This window comes from Sinocyclocheilus rhinocerous, unplaced genomic scaffold, assembly GCF_001515625.1.
Source record: "Sinocyclocheilus rhinocerous isolate Xijiao unplaced genomic scaffold, SAMN03320098_v1.1 scaffold348, whole genome shotgun sequence".
Taxonomy (NCBI): domain Eukaryota; kingdom Metazoa; phylum Chordata; class Actinopteri; order Cypriniformes; family Cyprinidae; genus Sinocyclocheilus; species Sinocyclocheilus rhinocerous.
This window is the reverse complement of record NW_015635025.1, coordinates 303,344-321,701: the sequence shown is the minus strand read 5'-3', so window position 1 is coordinate 321,701 and position 18,358 is coordinate 303,344. Positions and strand designations below refer to the sequence as shown.

The window sequence follows — 18,358 nt, the reverse complement described above, 5'->3', positions numbered from 1 at the left end:
CAAATCAGTTCGAGCGAACGCACACAACCTGATTAATATTCATGAATCCAGAAGCTCGTTAATCCTTGGTTCACTTTATATTGTTCTTATTAGTAGAATTCGTATATTAATAATAATATCTTATCAGTATTATTGTTAGTTTTTTTTAAAAATACATCAAATCACAATTATAACCAGTAGACAGCAGCAGAGGAGCACTTATTGGCTTATTAGTCATTCATTTCAAATTTTTCTCTATATTTTGAAATTATAAAATCACTCTTATAAACAAGAAATCAGGTTTTGTCATAATTTTACACTTTTTTTGTGTATGAAGTAAGAAAAGTCACAAAGTGCCTTGAAAATAGGGCTGTGCAATTAATCGAAATCGTCATAAAAAAAGTATAGTATTTCAGTCTGGCGAGTAAACAAAAAAATGTACTAGCCAATGGCGATTCACTTGCCAAGGTGTCCGTAGAGGGTTGAGAACATCAAATCTTAAACCAAATAAATAATCAAACACAGCTCTGTTATACCACATGCAATAACCAAAACGCCTCTATAAAGCACTTTTTAGTTTCACGGTCTTGATAAAAATATACAAAACCAAAGGATTTACCAGGTGTGCCAAGCAGATTGTTGTCTCTCATGAGCCGATAGTCTTCCTCGCTGAGGTTGTTGACGAACTGGTAGAAGGCCTCTTCTCTGTCCAGACGGTCCAGCTGTCTTCGGCGTTGTGCTTCAGATTGATCGCTGCTGCCCTGATCTGCATTATCCTGAGCCTCCATCACTGCGCCCAGCTGTCAGATACAACTACACACACAAAAGCAGAACATCACGTTACTGTCAATCAGTCCAAACACATATACTGAGCCAAGAACCATCGTGTTCAGCTGTACACGACATGTAATAAATGAACATAGCAATCATCTATTATCACATGATGCCATCACTATCAAATGATAACACCGGCATGATAGGGCCACACAGTTCCTGCATGTAAATACACGCGTGTTTCTGATGTTACCTGAAGCTAATGAAACTGGTTAAAACCTGAAAGCGCTCGCTGACTAATATAATCTTCTTAAGCCATTAAAGAGTAAAACTGTGAGCTGTTGAGTCTGTTCGAATATAATTAGCTGACTGCAACCAAAGAGACTGAAAACAAAATGGCATCAGCGAGCTAAACAGGCTAAAGGCTAAAGCTCACGAATTTCAAGGAAAACAACCTTTACGTTTGTCCTTGATGCCACATACAGTCAGCACAACAACTGCATTACCAATAGAAGTCGGATCATAAATGTGTTGCTAAAACATCAAAGCAGTATCACTAATATTACATCAAATGTGTATTTCTCTATGTGTGACGACAAACCTCTCGCAACCACGAACTGAGGAGAAGGGTGAAGGCTAACGTTAGCTGTAGCCTGAGCTCAAACTAGGCTTAGGTTAGCTCGCACAGCCTATGGAGAAACAGCGATCTTGTTCATGCTAAGCTAAGGCGAAGCTAATGTTAGCATTAGCACGGCTGTGAGATAAAAACAGCCAGCAGTCAGCGAGTCACTTCGACGATCATAACAACTCACGCGTCTAATGAGGAAAACACAGAAGAATACCTCAATAAATATGTCGTAGCCGTATCTAGTAACCGTTCCGTGTCCGCCTCGTAGATGTTTGTAAATGTTAATCTTGACAGCAATTCATGAGTTCATTTTCTCAAACGTCTCTTCGGCGTCGACTGTACTTCCGGTGTGCGGAACTGTGCGGAAACGCAATAAAACTTAAAAGTCTGAACAGTCGAGTTTAACAGGTAGGCTGTGTGCGACAAGGCTTTACAGATAATACTAGTATATTTAAATTGTAACATATGTAGATCACAGTAAAAGAGGTTAATCTGAAAGGTAAGTTCTTACCCCTTCTAAATAACCCTAAATATTGCACAAAACAACCCTGACATGTATACGATTTTTTTTTGTCCAAAATGACGATACACAGTTTTAAGTGCGCACGCTGATGAACTGTAATTTATAGTTGGTTTCAAAATGAAAAGAGCTCAACTTTTATTATGAAATTGTGCTAGAGACGCCGGAAGAAGCAAAAGCGGCTTGTTCGTCTGGTGAATGCAATGCTATGAGGTTAACATACTTTGTGAATTTATTATAAACGTTTTACTCATTCTTTTAGTGCGAACATTACACTCGTATGAATGTCACCCTATGGTATTTCTGCAAGATAATGAATAATTCAAAAATAAAATAACTCTTACCATATGTTAATCTTCACCACATTTCACCTTTCCTTTTGCAATACGTTTCTGAACATCCAACCAGATTCCTGAAGAATTGTGTGGAAATGCGAAACATGATTCTTAACCAGTGCTGTAGGGAACATTTTTCACTTTGATACTCATCAAGCGTTTGTTATAAACACCTGAAATCTTGCCTGATTGCGAGATGTCACCATTTGGAAGTATATCATCATAACTTTTGGAAGTATCCATGTTCAAAGTCCACAATCTTTAATTTACCAACAAAGAAAAATTCAAACACAATCAATTAATATTCACAAGAAGCAATGAATTAATATTAATAATAAATCACACACACACACACACACATATATATATATATATATATATATATATATATATATATATATATATATATATATATATATATATATATATATATATATATATATATATATATATATATATATATATATATATATATATATGAATATTCTCTGTTCAATGAATAGACTAAACAATAGAGGACAGTAGAGGGTCATTCTCATCACAGGGCACAGGACAGTCTTGAAGCCTGATTGGTTGTCATGCAGGTTAGCAGGGCAATAATATCACAATATCAAAGAATTCTGTCTATCATCTGTTTTTCTTGTACTGTATTGGCTGATTGGAAGTGGAGGTTTCATACTCATTGGTAATTTTTTTGAATTTGACCAATTTTATTCAGATTACAAACTACTGTACTTCATCCAGTCCCTTTATTTTCTATGTATGAATTTTATATAGAAAAGAAATAAGAGAAACAGTAGCTCTTGAAAAAAGGGAGGTGTTATACCCACACATCCTAAACCTGCTTTTCACTCCCTGTCCTGGTTATATTTTATAGGTTTTTTCATTCACTCTCTTCTCCTAAAACAATTTAAATCTATATTTATTCACACCGGCTCTTGAAAACCTCTATGCGAACACACTTGCCCGAAAAAGTGCGGGGGACGACACCCCTGTAATCACCCCCGCGTAATCTACACCCCTGGTCTGAATGTCACTTCCAGTAAATTCAGTTCTCTTGTTCTGAGAGTAAGAAGAAAGACTATTTGGAGATGTTAGTTGTTTTTAAGTCGTGCTCGTTTCTTTGCTTTTACACATATTAAGGGACGTTAAGGTTTTCTAATGTTATCTAATAGATCATCCAATGATTAGACCTTTGAAAATCCCATCTGTCCAAGTTCAGGGTGCTGGTGTTGTTCTTCAAAAGATTTTGCCTGAGGGGAGAAGTGCAAACAGGTTGTGTCCGGGGTCTTTGATGATGTTTCCTGCCCGTTTCTTCACTCTGGAGTTGTACTGAATAATGAATGTAAATAAACAGGTATTTAAAGTAAAGGATTATTTTATTAGGAGAGCTTAATGAAGCACCTGCTAATATGATTGATTGACTCCCACAGAGATGAACGCCAGTTTTCCTGCATGTTCGGTCTTTTCGGTGCGCAATTTAATTTAAAATAAATTCTAATCTGACATTTTATTTTGACCTCAAATTTAGATTAAAACGCAAATTGGCTGTTTGTCCATTTCTAATTCTTCTTCTTCTGACATTTGATTATTCTAGTGAACTCTTCACTTTATATTTTACTCGTTCATTAGGAATCTATGTTGCTCAGAGTGTCTCGCGGACCTCAAGGTCACAAACTCTCCAGTCTGATCATTAGTGAGAGGTTATGGCTACTGTTTAATAGGTCGCCTCAGGCTTGCCATTCTTTAAATAGTTGTTCTGTTTAGCCCCCTGCAGTCACCTATGCAACAACGTAGTTAAAGCTCAAGCAATAATCAGAGGTTATGGCTAGAACTATGAAATATATATGAATCCCCATGCTTGCCAATACTCTAATAGTATTTTTATCTAGCCCCCTATAGCTAATCTAACTATATAACAACTTGAATAAAGCTGAGACAAGAAGGTTGTGGCTAGCACAATGAAGTATGCCGAACCAAGCTTACTAGTACTCCGCATTAGAAGACACATCTCGTTTTACATCCGACACTTTGCTTTCCAACGCGGCCAATGAGTTCGCCATAATAGTAAGACGGGTATCAATGCTGTCCAACTTCATTCCGATCTCTGTTCGAAGTGCTTTCACTTCATTTAAAACTTCTGCTAAGCTCTCCATGTGGTTAGCTTCCACTTCACACGGTGTAACGTTACTCGACGAAGTTGTTTTTACGCTGGACTTGCGCGCTCGAGTAAAAATGTCACACTGTTTAGTAGCTGACGGTTTTGACATATCAACGCTGACGCTTTGTTCAAAGATTGGCCGTGTATATAAGGGGTTTTTATATTAAATTGTGCACGATTTCTCGGAGCTTATCCGCTAAGCTGCCATCCTGGTCCTTGCCACGTGACCCCCCCTTGCCCCTCATAGTTAATGCAACTGCATAACAACTTAACTAAAGTCAAGCAGTTATTAATAAGAATCTCATCTGATGTGCCCCTGCTCCATCTAACCTGATATCTAGTATGTACTTAACCCTGGACGCAGATTTGTGGAAACATACGCCTTCACTTAATCTATTTAAGAAGATAATTTCAGAGTAAGTCAGAATAATATAAAATGTGACGATGTATTATGAATCAGGTAAAAATGTATCATGCCAATTATATAGTCAAATCAGAGATAATCAATACATCAAATTCTCAAAGATAAATCTAAGAGTAAAATATGCATACCTCAGAAAAATACATAGCATGGAGTGTATGGACGCGCTCCACACCGTGGATTACTTTGGATATATATCAGGTACAGTACATGCCAAATTTTCTCAAGGAAAAAAATCTCTCAACTAATGCTGTAAAATATGCATGAGAGTCAGTTGGCACTACATTATTAGCCTACTATAATATTGAAGGTTAAAATTGACTGATTTGTTAAAATTACACTTAATGAAGTTTTTAAAATAATAAAGTTACAATTACATAATTATATTTTGAAATCTGAGACTTTGTTTCATATTAAAAGTACCAAAGCACAATGCTTATTGCGATATATTAGATGGGAAGTGTCCTTCAACGTTCCGTCTATTAACTGAAAAAAAGGCTAGACTAATCGATCCTTGGGATTTAAGAATCGATATCATTCCGTAAAACTGAAATCGAGATTTTTTTTACCCAGCCCTAGCATGGAGTGTATGAACGCGCTCCACACTGTGGGCTCATCTGACTACAGAATCGCCCCGATCTTCTTGCAACATTTCCTTAAGTACTCAGACCAAGACAAACAAAATATTTAAAATCTTTTCAACAGATACAACATAAAATAATACAAGAATAATTTACATGAAAATCTATAAAACAGCGAATAGTTCACAATTTTTGTCTGTACTTTTTTTTTTGCCTATATGTGTTTTCCACAATACCACAACACTCTCACAACAAGATAAGTTTCCTCTTACAAAACTTGCAACAAAATTTAGTTTTTTTAAAATTCCTTTTCATTTTTTTTTTTTTTTTGTTTCTTAATATTTTGGTTTTTAAAACCAAAAGCTTGTCATTATACATCCTTTTCACTGCCTACAGAGGCACAAAAAGGTTACTCACACACACACACACACACACACACACACTAATACTTCACAGCACTTTCTAAGAAAAATATACACTTACAAAATATCTTACAAATTGGCACAGAGAAAAATATACAATATTTTTGTGATGTCGAGAATTAATTAAGAATCCCTCTGGTATCAACTCTAGACAATATTTATAAAGCTCAATAATTTCTCCAACGAAAAGGCAAAAGCAATTCCAATTAATGACAAAGAATTGTGTTGTGAATACATCAAACAGAACCATATATTGTACATTCATAAAGAGAGGAGTAGGGTTTCATTTCTTATAATCCTTGTGTCATAATTACTGGGTGAATACAGTTACCCTCTTAGCACCAGTAGGAGGAGGCAGCTTAACAGTGGCACGTTGTAGAAAACTTGAAGTACATTCAGTTGACAACAGGCAGAAATGAGAGAAGGCAGGCTAGCCCATGTGCAGTTTCCTCATTGGGATCATCCTGCTGCTGCTAAACATGGCTGGCTGGAGGCAGAAGGGGACGGAGTGAAATCTTTCGAAGGTAAAAGCTATAGGTAAGGCATTACTTTACCTGAGATATCCTCCTAGAGCAACTCTTTTAAATCAAAGGTATCATCTATATGTGGTAAATGCCAATGGATTCAGTGCTTTTGAAAGGACGAATTTGGTTTCAAGGTTTTCGAGCTACAATGAATTAAGGTGAAATTTGAGACAGAAACCTAGGGGGCGCTAATGCACTAATGTGCCACTAATGACACCTACCCAGGCTCACTGGAAATACTTGCCTCTACCTACATTTCTGCAAAACTCAAAAAACGTACCTCTATGTGACCTTGGACCACAAAACCAGTCATAAGGGTCAATTTTTTGAAATCGAGATTTAAACATCATCTGAAAAATGAATGAATAAGCTTTCCATTGATGTATATGGTTTGTTAGGATAGGACAATATTTGGCCGAGATACAACTATTTGAAAATCTGGAATCTGAGGGTGCAAAACAATCACAATATTGAGAAAATCACCTTTAAAGTTGTCCAAATGAAGTTCTTAGCAATGCATATTACTAATCAAAAATTAAGTTTTGATATATTTACGGTAGGAAATTTACAAAATATCTTCATGGAACATGATCTTTATTTAATATACTAATGATTTTTGGCAATGTATTGTTGGTTATTGCTACAAATACACCCCAGCGACTTACGACTGCTTTTGTGCTCCAGGGTCACATCTGTATGAATCGCTGCAGTTTCCAGTTGAAATGAACACTAGAGGCAGTAAAACACAAATTCACACAGACTGATTTACAGGGCCTACAGGGCCAGAGTTTCGATTAAGAAAGCCTAATTCCTTGCAAAATATTGTGTTATGAATTCAAAACAATTTTAACAAGCTGCGAGATTTGAAAACGGACACTTTTGAACGTTATCCAGCTTCATATGTTTGGGTTTTCTAACTCAGTATGTTTGCTCGGTAGCTCACGTGATACGTGACCGCTTCAATACGAATCCTGTGAAACTACTAAGCATCAGTGAATGCGTTTTTATATCACTTTTGCATTTGGGTAGGTTTAGGGTTGGGTTTGGTGTAGGGGGTATGTTATTTTCCAACAAAACAGAGCATTAAACTTTCAGCGACACTTCCCGGACATTTGAATTCTGAATTGCCGTAATACGTGCCTGTGTCAATGTAATAACTTGCAAAATATTGTGTTATGAATTCAAAACAATTTTAACAAGCTGCGAGATTTGAAAACGGACACTTTTGAACGTTATCCAGCTTCATATGTTTGGGTTTTCTAACTCAGTATGTTTGCTCGGTAGCTCACGTGATACGTGACCGCTCCAATACGAATCCTGTGAAACTACTAAGCATCAGTGAATGCGTTTTTATATCACTTTTGCATTTGAGTAGGTTTAGGGTTGGGTTTGGTGTAGGGGGTATGTTATTTTCCAACAAAACAGAGCATTAAACTTTCAGCGACACTTCCCGGACATTTGAATTCTGAATTGCCGTAATACGTGCCTGTGTCAATGTAATAAAAACGTGTCACAGTCACATCAATCATGCGTTTTAGCGTAACTCACTGGACATTTCACTTTGAAACTGCCGCGACACATGCAATAAGGTACGTAATGTCGCGTTGCAGAAACGTCGCCACAAGCACGTATTTTCAATGAGCCTGGGTTGGTTAAAACGAATGAAACAAAACAGCATGTTCACCAAAACAGAGTTCGCTGAAAAACTTTTGTTTCACAACAGAACCACTGGCAAAAAAAACAATAATTGTTGTTTTCAGATGTAATTGTCAGCACAGGATACTACTTAACCATTTATGGAAATCGTAAGGGAAATGTGTAAAAGTGGGCTTAAGCAAAATGGACATTCTTTACAGTTTCTTAACCATCAAAAATACTCCAACAAATATGCAAAATATCAAACATTGTGTTCACAGTTACAGCAGATTGTGAAATGATTGCTTACTGACCGATACCAGAAAGATGCCATCCTCAATTAACATTATCCGTGTCCACTTTTCTCATTTTTCTTCCTTCTATGTTTAGAGGAGTACACCTTTGCTTCTCTTTTTGCTTCTAAGCAGAAGTAATGCTGAGGTACATTGAATTTGGTAAGTAAAGTTGACGAAAGTAAAAAAAAAAAAAAAAAAAGTTCAGTTGAGTTGTTTTGGTTAAGTGGTTGTACCACTGTCAGCTGCAGGTGCTCTTCAAACAGTAGGGTCCCAAAAAAAAAAAAAACTAACCAAAAACAAACGTCAGATCTTGTTAAGTCTTGAAAGAGGACAGTTAGCATTCATCAGGATAGTAAATGAAACGGCCAGTATTCATACAAATTATTAATGTGCACAGAGAGTTTACATTTGGCACACGGATAGAATTCATGTTTTGCTTTGAACAGTGCATTTCTGTACAGCGATACTAAATAATAATACTACTACTAATAATCTGTTAGTAGTAATATATTATTTCAGTCAATAATCAATATCATTATAAATGAAAGCATAAAAAAGAAAAAAAAAATGAAGCGTTTTGGGATTTCCATGGCATAGAAATGTCCCTCTAAGACAATTTCCAGTACAACTCCTGTAAAAAGCATAGTAGATAAGAGAAAATCATGAGTACATTCCAACAGTAAGACATTCGAACAACATTAATCTGATATGTCTTCAATACAAAATGGTCCCATTGTGTGCTGTTAATGTTTAGGGATCTACCAAGGATGTTGTTATCCTAAACAAGGGGCTGAGCATTTCACACTTTAAAAAAAGTCAGGCAGTAAACGGATAAAATGAGAGGAGGGCATCTGTTTCAGCATACATAATCAAAAGGGGGAGCTTGTTTCACACAAAGACATTTTATAATAGCTACATCTTTGAAGAGAGAAATATAATTACATAAGGGCAGCAAGATTCACTGAGAAATTAACAAAAAGGGTCCAAAAAGAGAATTTGCACTTATCAAAGTTTTTTCCTTTTCTTCAGACAAAAACTATTCAGCAACTGCAAGGGGAAAAAAAATAGCAAAAACAAGAATGCAGAAGAAAAATGCAGCCATGGTCATTTAAAATCTCAATCAAGCCTTACACAATCAATCAATAGGTAGTTTGCGAGTACAAGAAGTTTCTCATGCAAGATCAATATCCTCTTCGGGGGCAAAAACAAGGAGGGGATACTAAAGGATAACGTAATTCCATGCATCTCTAGTCTTGAGTCAGTTTAGGTATGTCAAGAAATGAGGAGGAAGTGGGGAAAGTGAGGAACGTGCATCAGCAGCTAGATATAAAATATTACCTCAGTTTCTCAAAAGAAGCCATTAATGATATGTCTTTATTTGGGTCTCGTTCAGGTCGTGTTCCCTTTAGATTTTCAATCCGAGGGAATTTTGCACTGGTTTTGTGACGGTACATCTTTTTGTGCGCGGGCCCATTTATACAAGGAACGCCAAGGTTAGGCTTGTCGAACATGTTGCAGCCCAAAGCCAACTGAGGGAAAAAAGGCAAGGAGGCATTGAACTTTGCCTGCTTTTTGCCACCTTTCGTCCCACCTTTTTTTACTTTTGTGCCCCCAGTAGTCAAACTGCCTTTCTTTTTGGGGTCGGATGAAGTTCCTGCTAGGATTTTGAGAGTCTTTAACTTGAGGCTGTTAGCCTCTGAGGGCAGGCAGATATTTGCTGTAGGGCCCCATATTGGCTCAACAGAGGCCATCATGAATCTCTGTACTTCAGCCATCCCTGAGACAATATTTGACAAGATGTTGGATGGCTCTTCAAACTCTCGCTGGTCATCGTGGACTTGACATTTGCTCTCTGAACTACCTATTCCTGTCCATTCCTCAGATCCGCTGTCCTTCAGCAAATGAGCAACGCCCTCAGTCTGCCCTTTGCCACCCTTCTCAGCCAGTAATGCCTTTAACTTTTTCGATGCTCGTGAAGTCTGACGTGGAACTTTGCCCTTCTCTGTTTTTGGAGCTCTTGGGGCTTTGCTTTTTTTGGTACCCTGCCCTGCAGTTTGTTTGTTGCTATTTTTCCTCTTTCCCTTGGTCCCCTTGATTGCACTCATCATATCACCATCAAAAGCTAGATTTTCCTCTTTCGTCCCCAGGCTTAAGTTGTCTTCGCCATTAAAAATGTACAATTGATAATCGTGACCATCTACTGAATATCTATCCAGATCTTGCTGCTCGATCATTTTGCAGTTCCAGTCCACGTCTTTGGTGCATGACATCTTAGCTCCATCCTGGAGATCAGCAGCCTTCCCAACTATCTTCATCTCACGGCCCACAACTTGAGGGGATAAATTAGGCGTCTCTGGGGGAGAGAGTTCTGACAAGGATGTGTGTCTGAATTTATCTGGAGTGAAGTTGGAGATATCCAGCAAGTCTGTAGACTCCCTTAGGGGGGTGATTGCATCAATACTCTGCTGAATCACCAGTTTGGGACTGCAGTGGGCCAGAAAGTTCTCGTTCACATCATCCTCACCATCTTTCTCGCAGGACTTAAGCCTCAGAGAGCTGTAATTGCTAGAAGTAGCTGACAGCGAGCCAACTGAGTCGAAACTGATGAGCTGGCCGTTGTTTGTGTACAGTGTGGCTCTTTGAAATTGTGGCTGCCCCTGACAAGCCTGAAACTCAGGAGCAAGAGGCAGTGGCTGCTCAGGCATGTAATTCTTTTCATAAAGCATTCTGTTGCTCTCCAGACTCAGCTGGCTGTAGCCTGACACGGTTAGACTCTCAGACAACGGCATAGCCATCTCTCCAGTGAAGCTACTGGGTTGGATCGCAGATTCAACAATATCTGCAGCGGCAAACTGCTGGTTGGGACCAAGCTGGGGGTGCCACATCTGGGCAAGAGTCGGACAATTCTGGGGCGACTGCTGGAGCTCTGATTCTGATGGTGGGGAAAGGACACAACTTTGCGCTAGCTGAATTGAGATGAATTGCTGCTTTTCCAAAGAGAGGTCCAGAGAGTGTTGGGTCTGCTGGGGAAACAACGGGATACCAGTGCTACCTGAAGAATCAGAGGCATCTAGCAATGTTTGCAAATAGCCACCTGGGATAACGGAAACACTTGCTGCCACATTCTCAGGCGATGCCTCTTTGTTAGGGGAGCAGGTGGTAGACACAAAAGCAAATTTTTCAGTGGCATTAGCCATTTGACTCTCACACAAATGGGGACTGTGTGCAGCTGGGCTGACGTTTTTATCTTCAGCACCTCCTACTGCGTCCATATTTTTCTGCAGCGAGCAAACTTCTGTCAGGTCTGTCACGCTCTTGCTATTCTCCACAAGGTCTCTCATTGTCTTGCTCCTAAGTCTGGCTTCACTTTTGAATTTCTGTATTCTGAATATTTTATTTCCTATTCTCCTTTCCTCCCTCTCTTGTGATCTGCTCTTCCGGGTGGCAGTGTCTATGATGTCATTTGGGTCTAATGTGCTTGCACAGCTGGTGGCTATTGTTAATGGCATTCCCATGGAGGCAGCTTCATCTGTAGAAGCAACCTCCTGCCTGGGATCAGAGGCAAAGGGGCCCTGCTTGGTGGGTGATTGCTCCACAGTTTGAATTCTCTGAATTCTAAGCCTGTGTGCTAGCTTGTGTTTCCTTTTGGGGGGACTGGAACTAAAGGCATGGTGGTGAGAACTGTGTTTATCTCCTGCTGCCAGCTTAAGCTGTTCCTCTCTTTCTCTCTGTTTCTCCTGCCAGAAATCTTTCAGAGGTGCAAGCTTCTCATATTTGTTGATTGTATCCTCATTTAAGCTTACCGTCGTGTCGGCTGAATCGATTCTGCCCAGCTTCACAGCCATGCATTTCTCTCCTTTGAACCTGTTGACGATAATGTATTTGATTATTACAGGTGGATCCTTGCGAGAGTATTTTCGTCTCTTTTTAGGGCACCAGTCAAGATCCTCTTCTTGCTTTGGACCAATCGGTGGTTTCTCTCGCTTTTCAATGTTCCTTTCTCCTTCGGTGGACTCAACATAATACAAGTAGTCATCACTATACCTTACTTTTCTCTTGGCCCGCAATCCATAGTTCAGATGGTTGGAGCAGCTTGCGTTTTTTCGTGAGAACAAGTTTTTAGGCCTGTTATCTTGCAAGGTGTCAAAAGAGGAAACAGTGGAGGAGCTGTCATCACTATAGTCCCCCGAGTCATCAGCTGAGTTGCTTGAATCAATTAAGTAGTTAGTTTTGGGGCTGTAATCAGGTGTCTGCTCTACGGAGCAGTCATTTCTATCCCCTTTGCTGTCATTTTGAAATCCAAGCTCCTCTAATTTAGGTGGTAGCTCATCCACAACTCGTTTTACCACACCACCCTCTTTCTTTGTGCAATTTACCAAGACACTTGGGAAAAAGTTGAACTGGGTTTCCTCTTGCAGAACATTGGTTTTCTCCCTCATGTTGTCCTGGAAGGACTCATAGCGGATCTTTAACGAGCACACGTCGCTGCTCAGAGTGGAGTCATCATCGTCATCAAACATGTAATTGTCCACGTCCTCCTCAGTGAAGAGATTTACGGATAGCTCGTTCTTGGAGCAGAGATCCAGCAATTCCATCTTACTCTCACTTATGAAGGACTCAAAGTAGCCCCAGTCCTGATTTGGATTGGTAAGCAAGCCATCGTCTCCATTGCACTTGTCTAACAGCAGTCCCTCATACAGGTTTTTGGAGGCCGAATCATCTAAGTCTGTTTTCTCTGTGTCCTTTTTCTCAACTAGCTGAGTTTTGGGGACAGGAAAGCTCAAAAGCTGATCCGAGAGGAGATGGTCTCTGTAACTTCCCGTCTCACTTGTGCTCATGCATTGCATGTTAATATCAGAGACAGGGCAGGTGCTGTAGTCTCGGTTCATGTCAGCTATTTTGAGGTTGATACTGGCCTCTACATTGGACATATCCTTGGTCTCAATGAAGCAGCTGGGACAGGTGTGACTCTGCTGAATCAAACAGTCCTGTGTGAGCCCAGGAATGCTCGCGGGTTCAATCATGGTGAAATGACGCTGACTGCGTTCTTCTTGGAAATGTCTAGTGAGCTCAAGCCCTTGGCAGCACAGGGTGTGAGGGATATCGTGTAGTTTGAGGACTCAGTCGGCTGGTCCTCTGAAGGAGTTCGTGTTGACAGTGGCTGTGGTAAGTGATGCTTCTTTAAGGCCAATTTAGCAATAAGGCAGAACGAGTCGTCTCTCTTCGTGCTCACTGCAGCAGCTGTGGAGGATGTGTGTAAGGCAGCATCTGCGACACCGTTCAGCTTTAGATTATTCTTCAGATCATGTGATCCTAGACAAAGAAAAACAAGCACAATATTAATCATTTATAATATTATTAAATACCACAATGACCCATTGCATATACAATAATACTATTTTAAAGACCACTGCAATGCATTTACATTTGTTGTGATGCGACTTAATTGAAACAGTGGTACTTAAATAAGTACCATCTGAATTTGATTGGATCATGGGTGTTGATATAATTGGATAATATTATTTTTATTGCAGATGATGCTTTGGGAGAAAGTTATTACATTTAGATGAAAGATTAAATCATTAAAAACTTTTGTAGAAAAACATTCACTGATGAATCACGCAATTAATTAAGAAAGTACATAGGATGAGCTTTTTTTCCTTTTTAAAATCAACAGTTAATAATAAAACAGAAAGTGTATTAGAGAAATATGAGGCTAGTTTTCTAGATTTTGTGCTCACTTGAGCTACAATTTATTAAGTTATGAAGACTACACTACCTGTAAAGGGCAAAAAAAAAAATCTTCTAATTATACTCATATTGTTTTATTTTTATTTTGTATAATTATGTAAATGTATATTTTTTTGTAGTATTTGAGGTTTCATTGTTTTTGGACCTCACAATATGAGTACTTGTAGATGTGAACACTCTTTAATCAAAGACTCTTTATGCAGCAAGATATCACCAAGATATGGTGATATCTCTGATATAAAATGGTGATATCTCCATTTTATTTGACCCTTCATGTAATTAAATTCTTTTTTATATCATGATTAAAGCAACAAGCTGTTAATTCAGAATATGCTAAATGAAGCACATTTAGGTAACCTGAGAAAAAATGTTAACAGTGCTGTTAACTTTGCCATTCTTTTTAAATTCTATTAAAAACTCATTTAAAAATGTAATGCACAACAGTTCAATAATATAATATAATATAATATAATATAATATACACTGCCTAGCCAAAATAAAGTCACCATTTGGACATAAATGAGCAAATACTGAAAAGTATTGGATTGGATCATTATTGCAGTGATTGATATGTTTCTGGCATGTTATATGCTGTTCACCAATTCTTTTAACCCTAACTGATGCGGTGTGTAGCTTTTAATTTCTCAAAACGACCATGTCAGAATAAATACAACGTATATATTCTAGCAGCGTCTGCGCCACCGGGGGGCCTGAGGGGGCCCGGCCCGGCCACCTCGGTCACTGTGCCATTATAACATTATTAGGCCTGCCGTTATTATTTCTGAAAATGCAACTTATACGAGACGTATCTTTTTTTTAATTTTCCTCAAAAAAAAAAAGTTTTTTTTATTGTGTTTTTAAAACACAAGTTTCATGTTTGTGTTTATCCTGTTTTTTCCCCCGTTGCATCTGAAAATTACTTTCAGAAACATTTTTTTTTCAAAGCAGCCCCCACCACCCAAACACACAAAAAAGTGCGGCCCCCCCCAATAAATTGTGCCTGCCCCCTCACTTTGTGCGCTCTGGCGCCGACCCTGTATTCTAGGATGACAATGTCAAGATTCACCAGGCTCAATTGTGAAATAGTGGTTCAGTGAGCATGAGGAATCATTTTCATGTATGAACTGGCCACCACAGAGTCCTGTGCTCAACCCTACTGAAAGACTTCAGGATGTGCTGAGTCGACTTTACAGAGTGCTTCAACTCTCCCATTGTCAATACAAGATCTCAAAAATTAATGCAACTCTTGATGGAAATAAATGCTGTGATGTTGTTGAAACAATGCCAGCAACGAAAACACAATGTTATCCAATTTAAAGGCAGTCCAATGAAATATTAGTGTGGTACTTTTTAGACAGGCAGTGTAAAGTCGACTCCAGCACATCCCGGGGACTTTCAGTGGGGTTGAGCTCAGGACTCTGTGGTGCCCAATCTCTCACAAGATTCTCTCACAGATCTGCTCTAAGCTGTCGTACCGGTGCATTACGGGGAGCTGTTGTAAGCTCACTAACTGACACCGGACGGAAAACTCATTTTCTCTTTGCTATGAGTTATCAGGGAGTTCACCAATCAGCCGGCACGTATGAAGAATAAATGTGGAATCTCTGAGGATTTGCTGTGAATCAGATGTGTGAAATCTTGTTATCCTCTTCTAGGATAATGTATCGGATCAGTTGACAACTGACCGGATCACATAAATCCACACAGGAGAGCATATGGTCTTTTGGCAGGTGTCAGTACAGCGAACCTCTGCCAGACTCGCTGATCATCCTCTGCTCTGCTGCAGCATTAGGACACTAGAGAAGAGGGGAAAATATGCCCAAATGGGATTCCTGTTTACTGAAGCTTCAGTTCTTGGGTGCTGGATTATCCACACGTGGCCTTGAGCTCCACACATCCCTCAATAACTACATTACTGTAAGAGGAACACAGATGGTGAAATTGGAACACGAATATGATTATAAGCCAGTTTCGCTTTTCAAATATGAACAGATCACAGATCTTGGCCATCTTTTGAAGAAGAAAGAAGGTAATTGTCGGTGGAGATGTCAATGACTCTGACTGTCAGGGTCCACAATGACAGATTTGATGATGACAGGACTTTCATTTGGGGTTAACGATCCCTTTAATGTGCGCTGTGATGCACTCTGTCTGCAGCACACAAAAACAGCAAGAACCTTTTTTGTAAGCTCTGATCTCATTCTCTGCTTTACACAATATTCAGAGTCCACAGGTTTTTATCAGCCCGCTGGGACAAAATCATATTTACTGTCTGCTACAATGAGCACTTCTGAGGTAGAACTAGCTGCTGGATTTGACAAAGATATTCAAGAGTTTTGTTTGCACATGATATCCTTAAGGCCAGCGGTATATTTCAGAGTTATGACTGTGAACTAATCAATACTTATTACTTCTGAATGGAAGGATGGTCTTATTATTTGGACACGCTGAGAGCAAACTCATTATATGTTATGACAATTGCTCTATGCAGGCTCAGAAAGCACTGCAGCACAGACCATCACAGTTATAGCTCTACTACCACTGCTAGACATCTACCACAAGACGGTCAGCATCATCACAAACCATACCGTCTACTTTCCAACCATAATCTATTGATACCACTGCCATGTGCCATCTAACAGATCCAGGACTACCAGACTCCCCACAACCCACCCGCTACAATGACATATCATTACGTGAGAATGACTTCTGCTCCAATCCAAGATCCCACTGTTCTTCACACATACTATACATGATCACCTGCACTACAAAGACATGACAATAAAGAACCTGTCTTGGCTTGTGTGTGTGATTGGTAGAAATAAAAGGTGTCTGCTTTTTCTCATAATCTTTCTTAATAGTTTCTTAAACCACAGAAATAAGAAGCTTTCAATAATCGAATGTAAAGTATTAACAAAAGCACAATATGATTGTTTTCTCATCTTCTTACAAGAGAGCACATCACATATCAACAGCACACAGTCTATGTGATTTTTGCCAAAATGACAGTGTAGCTAATATAGGGCTGCATGATTTGGGGAAAAAAAATGTAATTGTGTTTTTTCTGAAAAAAAAAAAAAAAAAAATTGCAATTGCAGGGGGGAAAAAATCCACACTTGTGGATATTTGTGATTATATTATCAGTATGTCTATACAATTTTAATAAAAAAAATATTATTAGAATTATGTATTATTTAAATGTATTATTATTACTACTACTACTACTAAGTAAAAATATAAAAAATAAAATAGCAAATGAAAAAAAAAGTATTAATGGAAACATATTAATGTTATAATACATTACTGTAAAAGAATTAAATAATAATAATAATTTATAATATATCTTAATTATGAAATAGTCTTTATAATTATAAAAATAAATCTTAATTTCCTGATTTTCAAACACTAAACTATCAAAATAAAAGTTAGATGATTAAACTTTTGAAAACAAAGAAATTAACTGCAGAGCATTAAAGATTCTCTTTTATTGAGAAGCGCTTCTCGTTATTAGTTTGTGAAGATGGCTGGTGCCGACAGAACCACAGACGGATCACGTGTAAATGAACACAGTGCCGCGCTTCACTCTGAAACACACAGCACATATATTCATTCAATTAAAGGCACGATATGTCATTTTTGCCGCTAGAGGGCGCATATTCAAAATAAACAAAGAGACAAAGGCATAGTTGGATGACGCTGTGACTGAGTGTGGAATCATGGGAGTTGTGGTCTTCATCCCCACAGCCGATGCAATCCGACGGGACTCAGGCAGAAATCATGTTCATGGATGAGCTAATGATTTATTAACGTAGTAGAATGAAGCAGGGTGAGGCTGAAAGCCGTCGAAGCGAAACGAGGCGCTGAACGAGCGCGACACACGGCTGGAAAGCAGCGGAGCTTTTATTATGCCACAGTCGACCGCTTCCGGTCGTGCGTATGTGGGGTAAAGCAGCGCTGTTTTATCATACTAGATACATCTGAAAGTTCTGTTATAATGCTACTCTGTGCGGTCATCTCCGGTCTATTAAAACAATTTTCTTTCTGACGGAGCAAAACGGAATTTTGTGTCTGAAAGTTACTCTGTAAGATGTTGTTTATTGTACATTTGCGATCTTGCAGATATTCGAGTTGAATCAACCGATTCGTTTAAAAAGCTGATTCATTTAACTTTTCAAACGACTGAACTTATAGCCTGACTGAATCATTAGCTGGTCCGTGTAAAGCTAAGGAACAAAGCGCTGTTGTTCGGAGACGCAGCGGTTCTGCTGTTTGTTTTATTTTCTTTCTGACGGAGCAAAACGGAATTTTGTGTCTGAAAGTTACTCTGTAAG

General features: G+C 38.7%; 1 protein-coding gene and 1 pseudogene across 1 annotated transcript in view; both read right to left on the bottom strand.

Annotated features, from left to right (window-relative positions):
• The window catches only part of LOC107746139 (E3 ubiquitin-protein ligase RLIM-like), a 24,565-nt gene extending 22,614 nt beyond the window's left edge, over window positions 1-1,951 (bottom strand). The window contains exons 1-3 of the mRNA XM_016560234.1: window positions 1,893-1,951; window positions 1,596-1,738; window positions 599-792 (exon numbers count right to left, since the gene is read on the bottom strand). Coding sequence (XP_016415720.1) covers window positions 599-767 — 169 coding nt within the window. The 5' untranslated portion in view covers window positions 768-792; window positions 1,596-1,738; window positions 1,893-1,951. The remainder of the gene's footprint in view (window positions 1-598; window positions 793-1,595; window positions 1,739-1,892) is intronic.
• Window positions 1,952-8,983: 7,032 nt separating this feature from the next.
• Window positions 8,984-18,358, bottom strand: part of LOC107746138 (protein KIAA2022 pseudogene) — a 57,607-nt pseudogene continuing 48,232 nt past the window's right edge.